This window comes from Melanerpes formicivorus, unplaced genomic scaffold (genome assembly GCF_026170545.1).
Source record: "Melanerpes formicivorus ecotype bairdi unplaced genomic scaffold, bMelFor1.0.p_v2 SCAF_2, whole genome shotgun sequence".
In the NCBI taxonomy this organism is placed as follows: domain Eukaryota; kingdom Metazoa; phylum Chordata; class Aves; order Piciformes; family Picidae; genus Melanerpes; species Melanerpes formicivorus.
Window position 1 is genome coordinate 4,015,058 of NW_027142354.1, and position 16,498 is coordinate 4,031,555.

At 47.5% G+C, this 16,498-nt stretch overlaps 1 protein-coding gene across 1 annotated transcript in view; it reads right to left on the minus strand.

Annotated features, from left to right (window-relative positions):
• RNGTT (RNA guanylyltransferase and 5'-phosphatase) overlaps positions 1 to 9,841 on the minus strand; it is a 319,301-nt gene extending 309,460 nt beyond the window's left edge. The window contains exon 1 of the mRNA XM_068149390.1: positions 9,628 to 9,841. Within this exon, the coding sequence (XP_068005491.1) occupies positions 9,628 to 9,691 (64 nt within the window). The 5' untranslated portion in view covers positions 9,692 to 9,841. The remainder of the gene's footprint in view (positions 1 to 9,627) is intronic.
• Between the last annotated feature and the right edge of the window lie 6,657 nt (positions 9,842 to 16,498).

Genomic DNA, 16,498 nt, shown 5'->3' on the forward strand with positions numbered 1-16,498 from the left:
GAAGAGACCAACCCCACCTGGCTACAACCTCCCTTCAGGCAGTTGTAGAGAGCAATGAGGTCACCCCTGAGCCTCCTCTTTTCCAGGCTAAACAACCCCAGCTCCCTCAGCCTCTCCTCACAGGGCTTGTGCTCAAGACCTCTCACCAGCCTGGATGCCCTTCTCTGGACATATTCAAGTGTCTCAATGTCCCTCTTAAATTAATCTGCCTACTTCCTAAAGGGAAAAAAAGTTCATTATTCATAAGAGTACTTTTATTTCCTTTTTTTTTGGGGGGAGGGGGAGGAGGGTGGTGTTTGGTGATTTATTTTTTACCTTCAGTAACTCTCACAAAGCCTTTCCTGTTTAGAAACACACTCCTGATATTTTGGATTAAGGTAAAACATAACCCCTTCCTGTACTATTCCTTAAACCATATGATGCACATTTAGCTGTGAGGAGCTACAGACACCAGCCACTTCACACAGCACTGAAATGTTCAGTTTCAGATCCTCAAGTGAGACAGCACACCCAGCACTAATTCTAGGGCATTCTTCTGAGCCACTCATGAAAATGCTGCCTTCTCCTCAAGACAGAGCATTTCCTCATAATAGAAGGAACAAAATCCTCTTGTTTTCAACAAAGCAAAACCAGATGGAATGAAAAGGTGCTAAAATACCCACTGTATTCAGCTAGAAATCAAGCTTGGAGAGAAGTCCTTTGTAAAAACAGGGAAATGAATAAAATTTTACTAAATGAATGCTGCTGAGAGGATTCTCTGTGTAAGAAATTAAGAGGTCATAGAGCTCTCTGCAGCCTTAAATTCTATCAAAACATTTTATGCAGTTTCAACTAAGCATCTAACTTCTAGGAAAGAAACATTAGAATATAGTAGAGAACAGAACAGAATAGAGAATAGAATAGATCAGACTGGAAGAGACTTTCAAGATCACTGCGTCCAACCTATCATCCAACACCACGTAAACAACTAACCCATGGCACCAAGCACCCCATCAAGTCTCCCCCTGAAAACCTCCAGTGATGGTGACTCCACTACCTCCTCAGGCAGACCATTCCAATGGGCAATCACTCTCTCTGTGTAAAACTTCTTCCTAACCTCCAGCCTAAACCTCCCCTGGTGCAGCCTGAGACTGTGTCCTCTTGTTCTGGTACTGGGTGCCTGGCAGAAGAGACCAACCTCTGCCTGTCTACAACCTCCCTTCAGGTAGTTGTAGAGAGCAAGAAGGTCAACCCTGAGTCTCCTCTTCTCCAGGCTAAGCAGCCCCAGCTCCCTCAGCCTCTCCTCATAGGGCTTGTGTTCCAAACCCCTCACCAACTTTGTTGCCCTTCTCTGGACTCATTCTAGCAAGTCAGCCTCCTTCCTAAACTGAGGGGCCCAGAACTGGACACAGGACTCGAGGTGTGGCCTAACCAGTGCAGTGTACAGGGGCAGAATGACCTCCCTGCTCCTGCTGGCCACACTGTTCCTGATGCAGGCCAGGATGCCATTGGCCCTCTTGGCTGCCTGGGCACACTGCAGGCTCATGTTCAGCCTACCATCAACCAGTACCCCCAGGTCCCTCTCTGCCTGGCTGCTCTCCAGCCACTCTGACCCCAGCCTGTAGCTCTGCATGGGGTTGTTGTGGCCAATGTGCAGAACCCGGCACTTGGATGTGTTCAACCTCATGCCCTTGGACTCTGCCCATCTGTCCAGCCTGTCGAGGTCTCTCTGCAGAGCCTCTCTACCCTCCAGCAGATCAACTCCTGCCCCCAGCTTGGTGTCGTCAGCAAATTTACTGATGATGGACTCAATGCCCTCACCCAGATCATCAATAACGATGTTAAAGACGTTTTCTTTCCCTTTGGGGTTTTGGAGGTGGTTTATGTTGGGTTTGGGTTTTTTCCCCTAAATAAGTTTAAACTTTCTGCAGCATAATTTCACACTGTTCCTATGCAGCAGGCACTATCTTCCCAGTTTATAGTCTTTCGTTTTTCTACATTCTGAGTGTCATACATGTATTAACAATCTTGAATACAATCTCATACAGTGCTCCCCTTGTAACAGAAAACTAAATGTGCCTACCCAGCAAACTTGCTATTTAATCTTTGTGTAGAAGAGTGAAAATCCTCCTTCCCTGTGTGCATAAGCCCCTCTCAGCAGAGGGAGATTATGATAAAGAAAACCTAAGACTTAACTCTAATAAAGATTTGTAACCTGAGTACTATGGCTGAGTATAAATGAGGAAGTAGCTACAGTCTTGGATGCAGTTTTGCCACACAACTTATGCTAAAGAAGGGATGTAGCAAAAACTGGCAGCACCTCAACTTAAGCCTCTATATACAAGCATTAAGATGGCACTTGGTGCCATGGTCTAGTCATGAGGTCTGTGGTGACAGGTTGGACTTGATCTTTGAGGTCTCTTCCAACCTTGGTGATACTGTAATTATGTTAAACCAGGTGATCTGAGAGCAACAAGGTGGTATTTTACATGGATAACAAAGCATCTCAAGTGATTGGAGACTCAGGGGTGACCTTATTGCTCTCTACAACTACCTGAAGGGGGATTGTAGACAGGCAGAGGCTGGTCTCTTCTCCCAGGCAGCCAGCATCAGAACAAGAGGACACAGTCTCAGGCTGCACCAGGGGAGATTCAGGCTAGAGGTCAGGAGGAAGTTTTACACAGAGAGAGTGATTGCCCATTGGAATGGGCTGCCTGGGGAGGTGGTGGAATCGCCATCACTGGAGGTGTTCAGGAGACTTGACAGGGTGCTTGGTTGCATGGGTTAGTTGATTAGATGGTGTTGGATGCAGCTTTGCCACACATCTTGTGCTAAAGAAGGGATGTAGAAAAAACTGGCAGCACCTCAACTTAAGCCTCTATATACAAGCATTAAGATGGCACTTGGTGCCATGGTCTAGTCATGAGGTCTGTGGTTGGATGCGATGATCTTGAAGGTCTCTTCCAACCTGGTTTATTCTATCCTATTCTATTCTATTACTGTACCTAAACTGAACTATAGTAAGAATTGTAACTCCTCAACTGAATTTTCAAATTAACTTCAAAATGTTAGTGGAACTTTGATGCTTGTTGCTTACCTACTTCCAGACTCAAGTTCAAGTTTGTCCAATCGTTTTGACAAGTGGATGTTAAGTGGATGCTGGCTCTGGCCAGGCTGATGTAGTGGGGGGTGTCCCTTCCCATGGCAGGGGGGTTGGAACTAGATGATCCTTGTGGTCCCTTCCAACCCTGACTGATACTAAAAACATTTTTTAAGCTAGTTAGCTGCATAACAGGTGGTATCTCTTTAGGTTGAAAAATAGGTTAAAATTCTGCAAATAAGAGCCCAGTGTGTCAAAGCACAGACACACAGTGGATAAACCCAAGAGAAATCAAAGCCAACAACACAAGGGGTCACCTTTCCCACCTGTGCCAGTCTTTAATTTTGGCACATTTTTCATCTTGAAATTTGAACTCCAGGGCCCAACAGTGAAACAAGCTACCCTTAGTCTAATTTTCTGTGACATGAAGCTATCAACTAATTATGTATGACCATGTGTGAGAGACTAAAAGTTTGTCTCCCTTGGTGTGACTCAACAAAGATAAAATCACTTGCCGCTTGCCCAGACAATAGCTGATATGTGTTGGGCAGAGCCACTGGAATGACTCTTGGAAGGTGCAAAGATGACATTGCTCACTGGGCCACAGCTGGCCTGACAACAATGGACCAAGGCCACCTTTGGGAATATGCATGAGACAAGATAATCTCCACCCATCAAATACCCTGGGAAGGGTGACACAATGGATTCACCACCTGTTTTCCTGATGCGTAAGGAGTGTGGGGGCTTGTCTGGATGAGGATGAAGGAGGCAGAGGCCTCCCCCCCCTCCATCCAAACACACAGAAATACACAGAAAGATTTCCAGGGGAAGGATACCTGGACATTTACCTAAGGATGATTTCCTGGCCTCGGAATTCCTGAGGGACAATACTTGGATAAATACCTAAGGACTAAAAACTGTATGAAAGACTTGAGCAACTACTGGCGTGATGGGAAGAAAAACGCAGAAGAAAAATGTGGGGGACTGTGTCCCCCGGACTGGATGATTAAGAGAAGAACAGCGCAGGAGATGAAGGAATACACAGGAGATGGACCATGCCGCTGAGAAGGAAAGGCCCGGGAGAAAAGAGGCCATGGAGCTGCCCAAAGGACCACAGCTCTTCTCCAGCCAAAGCCTCAGCACCCTTTCCCTACAGACCCAGGCTGCCCAAAGGACCGCATCTCTTCTCCAGCCAAAGCCTCAGCACCCTTTCTCTACAGACCCAGGCTGCCCAGAGGACCACATCTCTTCTCCAGCCAAAGCCTCAGCACCCTTTCTCTACAGACCCAGGCTGCCCAGAGGACCACAGCTCTTCTCCAGCCAGAGCCCTGTACCAACCCAACATCTCCTGCAGCACCTTTCCTCCACAGACTCAAAACTGTCTTGGGGGGGATGAGGGGTGTGGTAATATAATTCCTTTCCTCTTCACTCTCTCTCCTCTCTCTCCCTCTCTATTTTCTCCCTCTCCCTTTCTTATTTCCACTTTATTTATGCAATAAATAGTCTAGCTGTTGATACTTGGGCCTCGTTTGTGCCTCTAATTTCACAACACGGGAGTGTTCTAAAAGAACTGTGTCTCCAGACCGAGACACCATGGTATGTTTCGATTGAGCACTGATTAGGAAGACTTGAGTGTTAAGTGACCAAGGTGAAGAAAGAGAAACTTTAATAACATGAAATAGTAAAATCTGCAATAATAGAAAAAAAAAGGGGGGGGTAGGGGAGGGACCACACACACACCAAACCAGAAAGACACAGCTGAAAAACAAACCAAAAAATACCCCAAGACTCTGCTAAGTAATAGTTTCCTGTTTCAAGAACAACAATGGTGGGGTCAAAGCATGCACTTAGTATCTCATCAGCTGAGCAGATCAGTAACAGATGCCTGGGAAAGACTGCAAAACAATGACAATGCCAATCCAGCACCAGATTTCTCCCCATATACAACAACCTATAGCTTAACAACTTCCTGAAACAGAGGAATTAATCTTCTATTTAAGATGCTACCTCTACACTGGAGGTGTTTAAGAAGAGACTGGATGGGATGCTTGGTGCCATGGTTTAGTTGATTAGATGGTGTTGGGTGATAGGTTGGACTCCATGATCTCAAAGGTCTTTTCCAACCTGGTTGATTCTAAAAAGATAAAGGCCTCTTCTATAGGTGAGAATTGTGGCTGGTCCACACAAGCATGGTATAAGCCTGGTGGGTGCAGTGACTGAAGTATTGCAATTCCTGTGGCTACCAGGGGTTAGGATTTTTTTTTTTTTGCATGGATTTTTTGGAACATCAGAGAATAGAATAGAATAGAATAGAATAGAATAGAATCGAATAGAATCGAATCGAATCGAATCGAATCGAATCGAATAGGTTTTCCCAAACCAGTCTTACTCATAGTTTAGGGTAGTCAAAAATACTGTATATATTTTTTAGGTCTAGAGACCTTTGGAGACTGATGCAGGATTTCCAACTGCTTGCTTGTTAGTGATTTGTCACCAAAAAAGAAATCATGGTGAACCTCCAGGGTCTTTCCACTAGGCACATCAGTCAGGTCAGTCTCAAGCTGTGCCAGGGGAAGTTTAGGCTGGAGGCGAGGAGAAAGTTCTTCCCAGAAAGAGGAATTGGCCATTGGAATGTGTTGCCTAGGGAGGTGGTAGAGTCCCCATCCCAAGAAACCTGTGGCCATGGCATTCTGGGACATGTTTTAAAGGCCATGGTGATGTTGGGTTGATGGTTGGACTCAATGATCTTAGAGGTCTTTTCCAATCAAAACAATTCTATGATTGTGTTACAGTGCTACTGCTGTAGCTCAACAACTTCCTGAAACAGAGGAAGAGGAATTAATCTATTTAAGATGCTACCTCTACACTGGAGGTGTTTAAGAAGAGACTGGGTGGGGTGCTTGGTGCCATGGTTTAGTTGATTAGATAGTGTTGGGTGATAGGTTGGACTTGATGATCCCGAAGGTCTTTTCCAACCTGGTTAATTCTCTTCTATTCTATTCTACAACCATATGCAATATGGGTGGTTTCAGTAATACCTCACCATTCTGAAAGCTGTATGCATGTCCAGAAAAATATTGACTGGCATAAATCAATAAAGGGAGGCTGAAAGACACTGCTGAGACACTTCTCAAATCTCTCCTTCCATATCTTGCTAGCATTTTCCATGCCAAAATCAAAACAGACTGGGGTTTTGGTGGTTTACAAAAAGTATCTGCAGAAATGTTGATGCCCAGGCAGTAAGATTGAAGCGACCTGATTACTTCAGATCTGAGAGTCCAGCCTGGAAGGGACCTCTGAAGATCACAGTATCACCAAGGTTGGAAGAGACCTCGAGGACCATCGAGTCCAACCTATCACCACAGACCTCATGACTAGACCATGGCACCAAGTGCCACATCCAATCTCCTCTTGAACATCTCGAGGGATGGTGACTCCACCACCTGCCTGGGTAGCACATTCCAATGACCAATGACTCTCTCTGTGAAGAACTTTCTCCTCACCTCCAGCATAAACTTCCCCTGGTGCAGCTTGAGACTGTGTCCTCTTGTTCTGGTGCTGGTGTCCTGGGAGAAGAGACCAACCCCTTCCTGGCTACAACCACCCTTCAGGTAGTTGTAGAGGGCAATGAAGTCACCCCTGAGCCTCCTCTTCTCCAGGCTAAACAATCCCAGCTCCCTCAAGGATCACTGAGTCCAACCCACCCTGCCACACCAGGACCATAGAATCTAGCACAGGTCACACAGGAATGTATCCAGATGGGTCTTGAAAGTCTCCAGAGAAAGAGACTCCACAACCTCTCTGGGGAACCTGTTCCCATGCTCTGTGAACCTCACAGTGAAGAAATTCCTCCTCATAGTGAGGTGCAACCTCCTGTGCTGTAGTTTATATCCATTACCCCTTGTGCTATCACAGGGTGCAACAGAGAAGAGCCTGTCCTCTCCCCCTTGACACCCAGCCCTCAGATATTTATAAACATTTATTAAATCCCCTCTCAGTCTTCTCTTCTCCAGACTGAACAGCCCCAGGGCTCTCAGCCTCTCCTCATCAGGCATCGCTCCAGTTCCTTAATCATTCTGGTAGCTCTCCATTGGCCTCTCTCCAGCAGATCCCTGTCCCTCCTGAACTGAGGAGCCCAGAACTGGGTGCAATATTGCAGGTGAGGTCTCACCAGGGCAGAACTGCTGTACCAAGAAACTACGAAGTGGCAGAAAAATACCAAGATTTAAACCAGTAGACTGGACTATAATGAGAGACATTGAACAATGTGCTCAAGAGTCTTGTTAATATGAATGAATGAATCCAATCTCCAAGCATCATTAACACTTGCATTTGAGATCACCTAGAAATTTTAGGTGCCACAACTAAGACAAGAGGGTCACAACCAAACACTTGATGAGCATCAGTCCATAGAAGCCAGGCAAACCTTCTTCAGGAACATAATTACTACTACACTATCACATGTGAATAAAGTCACGCACAGATGCTTAGACATTTGATGGAAATGCTAATTAAAACTGGAACATAACACACCTGGGAGACAGCACTGACATCAATAAACTCTAAAAAGTCTCTCTTCATGAAAGTGTGAAGATGTTTTTGAAGGTCAAGTCCAGAAGAAGGAGAGAAGACTGCTAGTGTATTAGAACTGTTGGTAAACTGTAGACATCAAAAGAACAAGCAGCTAAACCCCAGGTGAACTAATTATAAGAATGCATTATGATAAAGCAACACAAAGAAAGGAAGGAAGCTCCCTGCTTTTATTTGGTCAGTAACTTCTTGTGCATGGTCACTCCAAATGGAAAATAACTACTTGGCAGTTACTGGATAAACAAACACACAAGCGGTGATGGCACAGCAGATGACATGCTGATGACCTGCGTTCTGGCTTACTCTGTGCTGCTGGCTTTGAGAAGCCACGGCTTAAAAGACAGGCGAACAAAGAAAAGCCACAACTTCTAGAGATCAAGAACTTGCTGAGAACAAAACCAAATAATAAAGAGCCATTAGTCTATTTTTGTTGTGGTCAAAGGCTAACGACTTACGCTATCAAATCCCTTATTAGATACAAAGCAATGCATTTGTCAGCGATCAGGAACGAGAGATAATGGAGATGAGCAATCTGACAACGCTGTTATTGGAGTCAAGCTCAGAGAAACCGTAAGAAAATGAGCAACTGGAACGAAATACTGATAAATGCCAAATAACGCATGTCGATGGGAAGATTAAGCCTATTGAGATGTCTCACAAGGTTCTAAATAAGCTTGTAAAGAATCATCAGTGTCTTCATTGCCATAATCAACTGCTCTTTAGGGAAGAAAATGACGTGGACACATGGGATAGAAAACGCAGGAGCTGTAGCTGTTAGGCAAATCGTGCCACGGGGACATCTACAATAACATGCTGAGTACCAAGGGCTGTGCTTTGGAAAAACACCTTTAAGTCACCACAGATAAAAAGATGACGGGAGTGAAAATTAGAAAACATTTGGGGGGGGAAACAACAAAAAAAAACCCCAAGGTTTGCAATTGCTTACCTTATCAAAGAAAGAATTTGAGAGAACTGGAAAAAAGCAAAGTTTGTTTACTCTATCTCATAGCAGGCTGCGGGGGAAAACGCTCATCTGACGTCAGCATGGTAGTTAACCCACAATCAAACAAATGTGCTTTTGTATGATACCTAATTCACTGCCACTAGATGCCAGCAAGACTAGATACCTAGCAACAATCGAGACAGACGGCGTGTTACGGGCAGGAACATCTGAGATGATGGCAATCACTGACAAAACCTGAAATACACATGAGAGTACAACGCTAAAACTCATCCTTCAGCTAAGCTGCTTAGGAGCACACCGGTGGCTAACAGGTCACTGCCAGTCAGCCCAGTAACACTGATAAACCTCAAAGCCTTCCAGGAAAAAAGGCAAACGAGAAGGAAGCTGCACTGGGGTCTCGTTAGGGCTGAGGAATGCTCCGGTCCGGCAGCTTCTGCACGCTAGGCTGCCGTGTCTCTCACCAGATGTGACAGACGGGAAAAGTTTTAGTCCTCAACTTAGCCAGAGCAAAGCGACAACCCAGCGTTCAGGCTGCAACGCGCAGGAGAGGGCCTGCAGCCCTCCGAGGGTGCTGGGGCGGATCGGTTTCAGAGGTTACACTAGTCGAAAGAGGGTGAGCCCCCGCGCTGAAGTCAAAGCCTGGCTGTAGGCTGGGCTTTAAGGAAAACAACCGCCTTATGCGAAGGCAGCTGCGGGACAAACACCAGCCCAGGATGCTTAGGGTGAATGGCTGTGCCGGCGCCCCCGCATCAGCACAGCCGCGGCCCCGGAACAAAGAGCCCACGGCCGGGCCGGAGGGCGAGGGGCCGCTGCGGCCCGAAAGAGGCCCTCACCCCCCTCATGGATCTGAGAGGGAACAAGGGGCGGGGGGCCGGCGCCGGCAGGCTAAGAAGCCCAGCAGAGGAGAGGGAGCCCTCCCCACTGCCGCCACGCAGCTGCCACACGGCCACCCCGGGGCAGGGCAGGACCGGACCGGATCGGGCCGGGCGCTCACCTGCCACGGGCTGCCCCCTCCTGGGGCAGTGGAGCCAGCGCGGCGGGATCTTGTTGTAGGACATGCCGGGACCCGGGCGGCCGCCGCCGCTGACCCGCCCGCGGGGAGGGGAGGGAGAGCAGGGACGCGGGGCGCGCGCGGCCCCGAGGCGCTCAGCGGCGCCGGTGGCCCCTGGCCCGCGGCGCCTTCATTCAGACCCAGCTCCGCCTCAGCCGCCGCTAGCCCACAGTGCACCGCAGCCGCTTCCGCTTCCGGGCCGAGGCCCGGGCCCCGCCGCGCCGGGGCGGGGAGTGGCCGCCCGCTGGCTGCCTGGGTCTGCGGCCTGCGGGCGCGCCGGGCCAGGCCCGTGGTGGGGTGTGAGGATAGCCAGCAAGGCGCTCCACGGCAAGTCTCAGGCAGCGGGACGCACCGCTCGTGGGAGGGGAGCGGGAGGGGCGGGGAGAGCGAAACGGGAGCGCTGTGCCGGGGCGGGGCGGTGCACCTGTGCGGGCCTGAGTGGTGGCTTTGTTCCCCTCCAATAAAAGCAGGCGGGATGGAGAAAAGTGAGGGAGGCTTCTCGTTCTGAGAGATCTGCCTGGAGGAGCTTCCCAGACTCCTCGACCTGGAAAGGAGGTAGTCTAGGAAGAGAGGCGGTCAGTGCCACGGGCACTACATCTCAGGTAGTGATAGGACTAGGGGGAATGGAATGAAGCTGGAGGTGGGGAGATTCAGGCTGGAGGTGAGGAGGAAGTTCTTCACCACGAGAGTCGTGAAGCCCTGGAATGGGTTGTCCAGGGAGGTGGTCGAGGCCCCGTCCCTGGGGGTGTTTAAGCCCAGGCTGGATGAGGCTCTGTCCAGCCTGATCTAGTGTGGGGTGTCCCTGCCCATGGCAGGGGGGTTGGAACTAGATGATCCTTGTGGTCCCTTCCAACCCTGAATGAAACTATGAAACTATGAAACCTCCGAATGAAGGTCATGGGAGGAATCACTTGTGTGACGGGCACTGGAGCTGCAGGACTCGCTGGCGGAGGCAGAGGCCTTCAGGGGAGACAGGGCAGGTACCTGAAAGGCACAGTAACAGATTGTGCCAGGCTCAAGAAGCATCCTGACCTGGAGGTTTGGACAGGCATGCATGCCCTGCTTTTAGTTGTCTGTGGGGTTCCCTTATCACTGGAACTGGAGGTGAAAATAGGTGGATCTGTGCCCCAGCTCATTGCACAGCTGCTACAGCCTGCATGTAGTAGTTTTGTATAGCAGAGATGCCTCTGTATTGAACCTCCTCTTGTGAAAAAGTGTTGCCAAAAAGATGAGGCTTGCAGGTAAGTTCTCGTAACAAAAAAGGTGCTTCTCTACAGAATCATAGTAAAAATTCATCATGGTTTGAAAGAGGCCTGCTCATGTGAACTCAGTTGAATCATAGAATCAATGAGGTTGGAAAAGACCTCAGAGATCAAGTCCAACCTCTCACCCAACACCTCTTGACTAACTAACCCATGCCTCCAAGTGCCACATCCAGTCCCTTTCTGAACACCTCCAGGGAAGAATTGTAGCCTGGCAGTGTTGGCCTATATAAAAGAAATATTTAAGGTGGTGATGTTAATTTGCCTCCAGTAGGCACTTAAGCCCCCCACAGCCACTTGCTGGCTCCCCTCTGAAGTGGGTGAGAGAGAGGCTCAGAAGAGTAACAATGGGAAAGCTCATGGTTTGAGATGAAGGCAAGGAAAAGTCAGGAATTCTTTTGCTACCTCCCATCAGCAGGCACGTGTTAAGCCACTTCCAGGAAAGCAGATCTCCATCACTCACAATGGTTACTTGGGAAGAAACTTGCCATTAAGTTGCCCTTCTTCCTCCTTCTAGTTTTTATTGCTGAGCGCATTATATGGTCTGTGTTATCCTTTTGATCAGCTGAGGTCAGCTGTGTCCCCTCTCACATTCTTGTCCACCCCCAGCCTAGTTGCTGGAGGGCTGTGTGAGAAGCAGAGAAGATCTTGATGCAGTTCAGCATTAGTTAAAAGATCAGCACTGTTTTAGTCATAAATGTAAAATACAGCACACTATGAGCTAATATGAAGAAAAGTAAATATCCCAGCCCAAAGCAGTACAAAGAGCTTCAATGAAGCAGCAGCAAACAACAGTAATAGATTTATTTGTTTATTTATTTATGAGCTTATTTTCCTATTACTTAACATTTCACTGCTGTTTTGTCTGGACTTTCTCCATAAGCCAGGTGTACTGCCTTTTGCAAGACAGTAGGTGCAACTGCTTGCAGAATTAACCACTGTTGTGGGTACAGATAAAACAAGAAGCTCTTAAGGTTCTGTGAACACATCAAAGGAAAATGCAAATAATTTTATCTGTATAGATTTAGAGAGTAAGCTACTCTCTAATACAGGAACTTTGTTCTTTGCTGCATGTTATCACTCTAGATTTTTCCTACTCTCGTAGTAAATGAGGTAGTCAGTTAAGCAATTTGCATATCTGAGTCATTATGTTCTCATCCTGCCTTAGAAGTTTCTGAATTTTGTCTTCTAAGGCTTTTGTCATCATCAGATAACAAACTTCTCCTTCTAGCTTCCAGTTAAGCCTTACTACAGTGAAAGACTGTTATTTTCCCTGTTAGGTGCACTTCCATTAAAACGTGACTGATGCTTAAAATAAGGCACTGCTGATCTGCCGTTGCAGAACGAACAAGTAACAGCCGAACACCACTACGTGGTGCCAAAGACCACCCAGAAAAGAAAGTGAAACTTGCTTGCAGGGAGCGTTCAGGAGGAACAGGAAGAAAAAGCAACTGATTTCAGTAAATGTGGAGCAATGTTAGCAGTAGGGCAAAATTAGAAACTAAACCCTTTGCAGGGGGTGAAGAACAGTACCAAAACATTCATGAATGAGCAGTAGTCTCATTCTTGTCCTCTGGTCTTGTCCTCTCCCTTTAGGATTCTGCTATGCTTTTAAAACAACAGCTGCAGAGAAGCACACTGTGCAGAGATGTATAGTCAAACTGGGAAGATACATACATCTGGTTTTATTTAGCAATGCACAAGACAAAATAGAATAGAATAGACCAGGTTGGAAGAGACCTGCAAGATCATCGTGTCCAACCCATCAACCAATCCAGCCCACCTAAACAACTAACCCATGGCACCAAGCACCCCATCAAGTCTCCTCCTGAACACCTCCAATGATGGTGACTCCACCATCTCCCCAGGCAGCCCATTCCAATGGGCAATCACTCTCTCTGTGTAGAACTTCTTCCTAACATCCAGCCTTTAAATAACTGAAAGGTAGAGAGCTAAAATGAAGCATACAGCCAAAATGAGCTTAGCAAGGTGTCAGCTGTGGTTCAGCCTTTTGGTGGCTGTGGGGCTGGCTGAGCAGAGTTGAGGAGGTCTCCACTGGCAAACCAGCAGAATGTGAGTAGCCATTCAGCAGAGCACCTTCACTACACTTGGAGGGCTTAGTTCTGAGTTGTGACTCAGGTCTGTTTGCCAAATTCCACCTTGCTCTGTATCAGGTACCTTCTTGGTCCTTTTATTTTGGTTTTGGTTGGTTAGATTTTTTTAATCCAGCAAAAGTGTGTCACTGCTGCTGTTGAGTAAGATGAGTGATGTTCTGTTGATCAGTTGGTGATATGGGAATTGTGGTTTTCATCTTTTAAGAGTGAATATACTGTAAACATGACATTAAGAGGCAAAATATAAGACAGGGAATATAAAGCAAGGCCTACAAGAAAGCTGGGGAGGGGCTTTTTAGGGTGTCAGGTAATGATAGGACTAGGGGGAATGGAAAAAAATTAGAAATGGGTAGATTCAGACTGGATGTTAGGAAGAAGTTCTTCACCATGAGGGTGGTGAGACACTGGCACAGGTTGCCCAGGGGGGTGGTGGAAGCCTCATCCCTGGAGGTTTTGAAGGCTAGGCTGGATGTGGCTCTGGGCAACCTGATCTAGTGTGAGGTGTCCCTGCCCATGGCAGGGGGGTGGAACTAGATGATCCTTGAGGTCCCTTCCAACCCTAACAATTCTATGATTCTGTAGTCTCTGTTGCTGTCATCGTTGTTCAGTGTGTTCCTTAGGGAAAAGAACAGTATTTTCCTGCAGAGTTTGAGAACGTGTTGCTGCATTGCCTCTCACAGATACAAACACAGATTTCAGGTGACTCTTTACTCTTAACTTGCTCGAGTAGGTGAGGTGTCCGGGTCTGGAGACCTTGGTTATTTACAGCTGATGTTACATGTCGTGCATATGTACTTTACACGGGACTTTTCGAAGTGCCTAACCTGGTAATAATTCATGCAGGCATGGGATGATATTTGCGTGTGACATCAGTCTCAGTGGGCAGACGCGACAGTGCTCGTTAAGATGACCATTTCCTGATGTACCAGCAGAGGGCACCGAGTTCCTTCAGCTTTCATGTGGCTCCCGCAGGCTGGCGTGGCTGTGTTTCAAGGAACACTGTGGTTTGTTTCAAGGATTGCTTTGAGAAAACAACTGCAAGTATGGATGTGGAGGTGCTGGAAGGTGTCCAGAGAAGGGCCAGGAGGATGATCAGAGGGCTGGAGCACCTCTCCTATGAGGACAGGCTGAAGGAGTTGGGGCTGTTCAGTCTGCAGAAGAGAAGGCTCCGAGGTGACCTCATTGTGGCCTTCCAGTATCTGAAGGGGGCCTACAGGAAGGCTGGGGAGGGATGTCTCAGGATCTCAGGTAGTGATAGGACTAGGGGGAATGGAATGAAGCTGGAGGTGGGGAGATTCAGGCTGGATGTGAGGAGGAGGTTCTTCACCATGAGAGTGGAGAGGCCCTGGAATGGGTTGTCCAGGGAGGTGGTTGAGGCTCCGTCCCTGGAGGTGTTTAAGCCCAGGCTGGATGAGGCTCTGGCCAGCCTGCTCTAGTGTGGGGTGTCCCTGCCCATGGCAGGGGGGTTGGAACTAGATGATCCTTGTGGTCCCTTCCAACCCTGAATAATACTATGATACGATGATACTATGATTATGCAGCATTCCCTCTTTTCTGTACATCTTCTATCTAGAGACATTTTCCAGCAGGGGTAGGGAGGTGCTTGTCCCCTTTTAGTCACCTCTGGTGAGGCCACACCTCCAGTACAAGAGAGATGTCGAGGTACTGGAGTGAGTGCAGAGGAAGGCAATGAAGCTGGGGAAGGGCCTGGAGAATAGCAACTGAGGGAGCTGGGGCTGTTTAGTTTGGAAAGGAGGAGGCTGAGGGGAGACCTCATCCCTGTCTACAACTACTGAAAGAACATTGTAGGGAAGCTGGTGCTGGTCTCTTCTCACAGGTAATTAGTGATAGAACGAAAGGGAGTGGCCTCAAGCTGCCACTGGGTAGGTTAAGACTAGACATGAGGAAAAGCTTTTTCCCAGCCAGAGTGGTCAGGCACTGGAATGTGCTACCCAGGGAGGTGGTTGAGTCACCAAGCCTTGGTGTGTTTAGAGGTGGTTTGGATGTGGTGCTTGGGGATATGTTTTAGGGGTGAACCTTGTAGGGTAGGATTATCAGCTGGACTTGGTGATCCTGAGGGTCTTTTCCAACCTTCAGGTTTCTGTGATTCAGATGCCTGTATCCTCAGCTCAGGGTTTTGCTCACTAATTTAAATCCTTTTCCTGGCAGAGCAGACGCTGATAGAGAAGTCACTTTCCCAGGATGTGGTTCATCCCCTATGCAATGGGCATACCCCCTCCTTTGGTTACAGCTCAGCCACATTGTTTCAGGTGGTAGAGAGTTGCATTTGCGTTCTCCCTTGAGAAAATAAACCCCCACACACACGCCAACGCCCCCATGCACCCTTCAGCTCTTAAGTACCAACTGAACATTCACCTGAAGTGCTGCTGATGAAAAAATCTTACATTCTTAATGTCATGCATTAATATTGTAAGTGGATGGATGATTCAAGTTACTTATTCAGTGCTAAGTGGATAAATCAGGTGTCTCGCCAGAAGGAAGAACACATGCTGTTGCCTTCTATACTGATATAGGTCAACCACCCTTTGAGTGTTCTGTTTCAGTATGGCATTGTTTTCTGTGTCTTCATAAAGTAGTTGTGAATGTGAGAAGAAAAACATCCCTCAGGATGTTCTGGGAAACAGGCATTTCTGACTGGATCTAATAAATACATTTCCTTACCAAAGGTCAAACAGACTGTTCTCTAAACTGAGAGTACAGCAGGTTTATTTAAAACAAAGAAACTGAGAAAGAAGCTAACTGTAAGCAAATATGAGTCACACAATTAATGATACAGGTGTTCACCCAGAAAGAAACTTGATGCCTTAAACTTTGAAGTTATCATAAATGGAATGTAACAAAATATGTTTACTTGGGTTTTATTTACTGATCCAATGAATTCATTCCTTGCTTACTGTTTTTAATGTTCATGGCAAAATTACTTACAACAAAATGGGTGAGCACTGTTCCTTTTATGACTAATTTACTTTCAGCATGCAAGAAGCTGTTGTGGGGAGGGGTTTAAGAAGTTTAAGAAGGACATCAAAACACTTGAACGTGTCCAGAGAAGGGCAACAAGGCTGGGGAGAGACCTTGAACACAAGCCCTATGAGGAGAGGCTGAGGGAGCTGGGATTGTTTAGCCTGGAGAAGAGAAGGCTCAGGGGTGACCTCATTGCCCTCTAAAACCACCTGAAAGGTGGTTGTAGCCAGGAAGGGGTTGGTCTCTTCTCCCAGGCAACCAGCACCAGAACAAGGGGACACAGTCTCAAGCTGCACCAGGGGAGGTTTAGACTCGAGGTGAGGAGAAAGTTCTTCACCGAGCGAGTCGTTCATCATTGGAATGGGCTGCCCAGGGAGGTGGTGGAGTCACCGTCCCTGGAGGTGTTCAAGAGGGGATTGGACGTGGCACTTGGTGCCATGGTCTAGTCATGGGGTC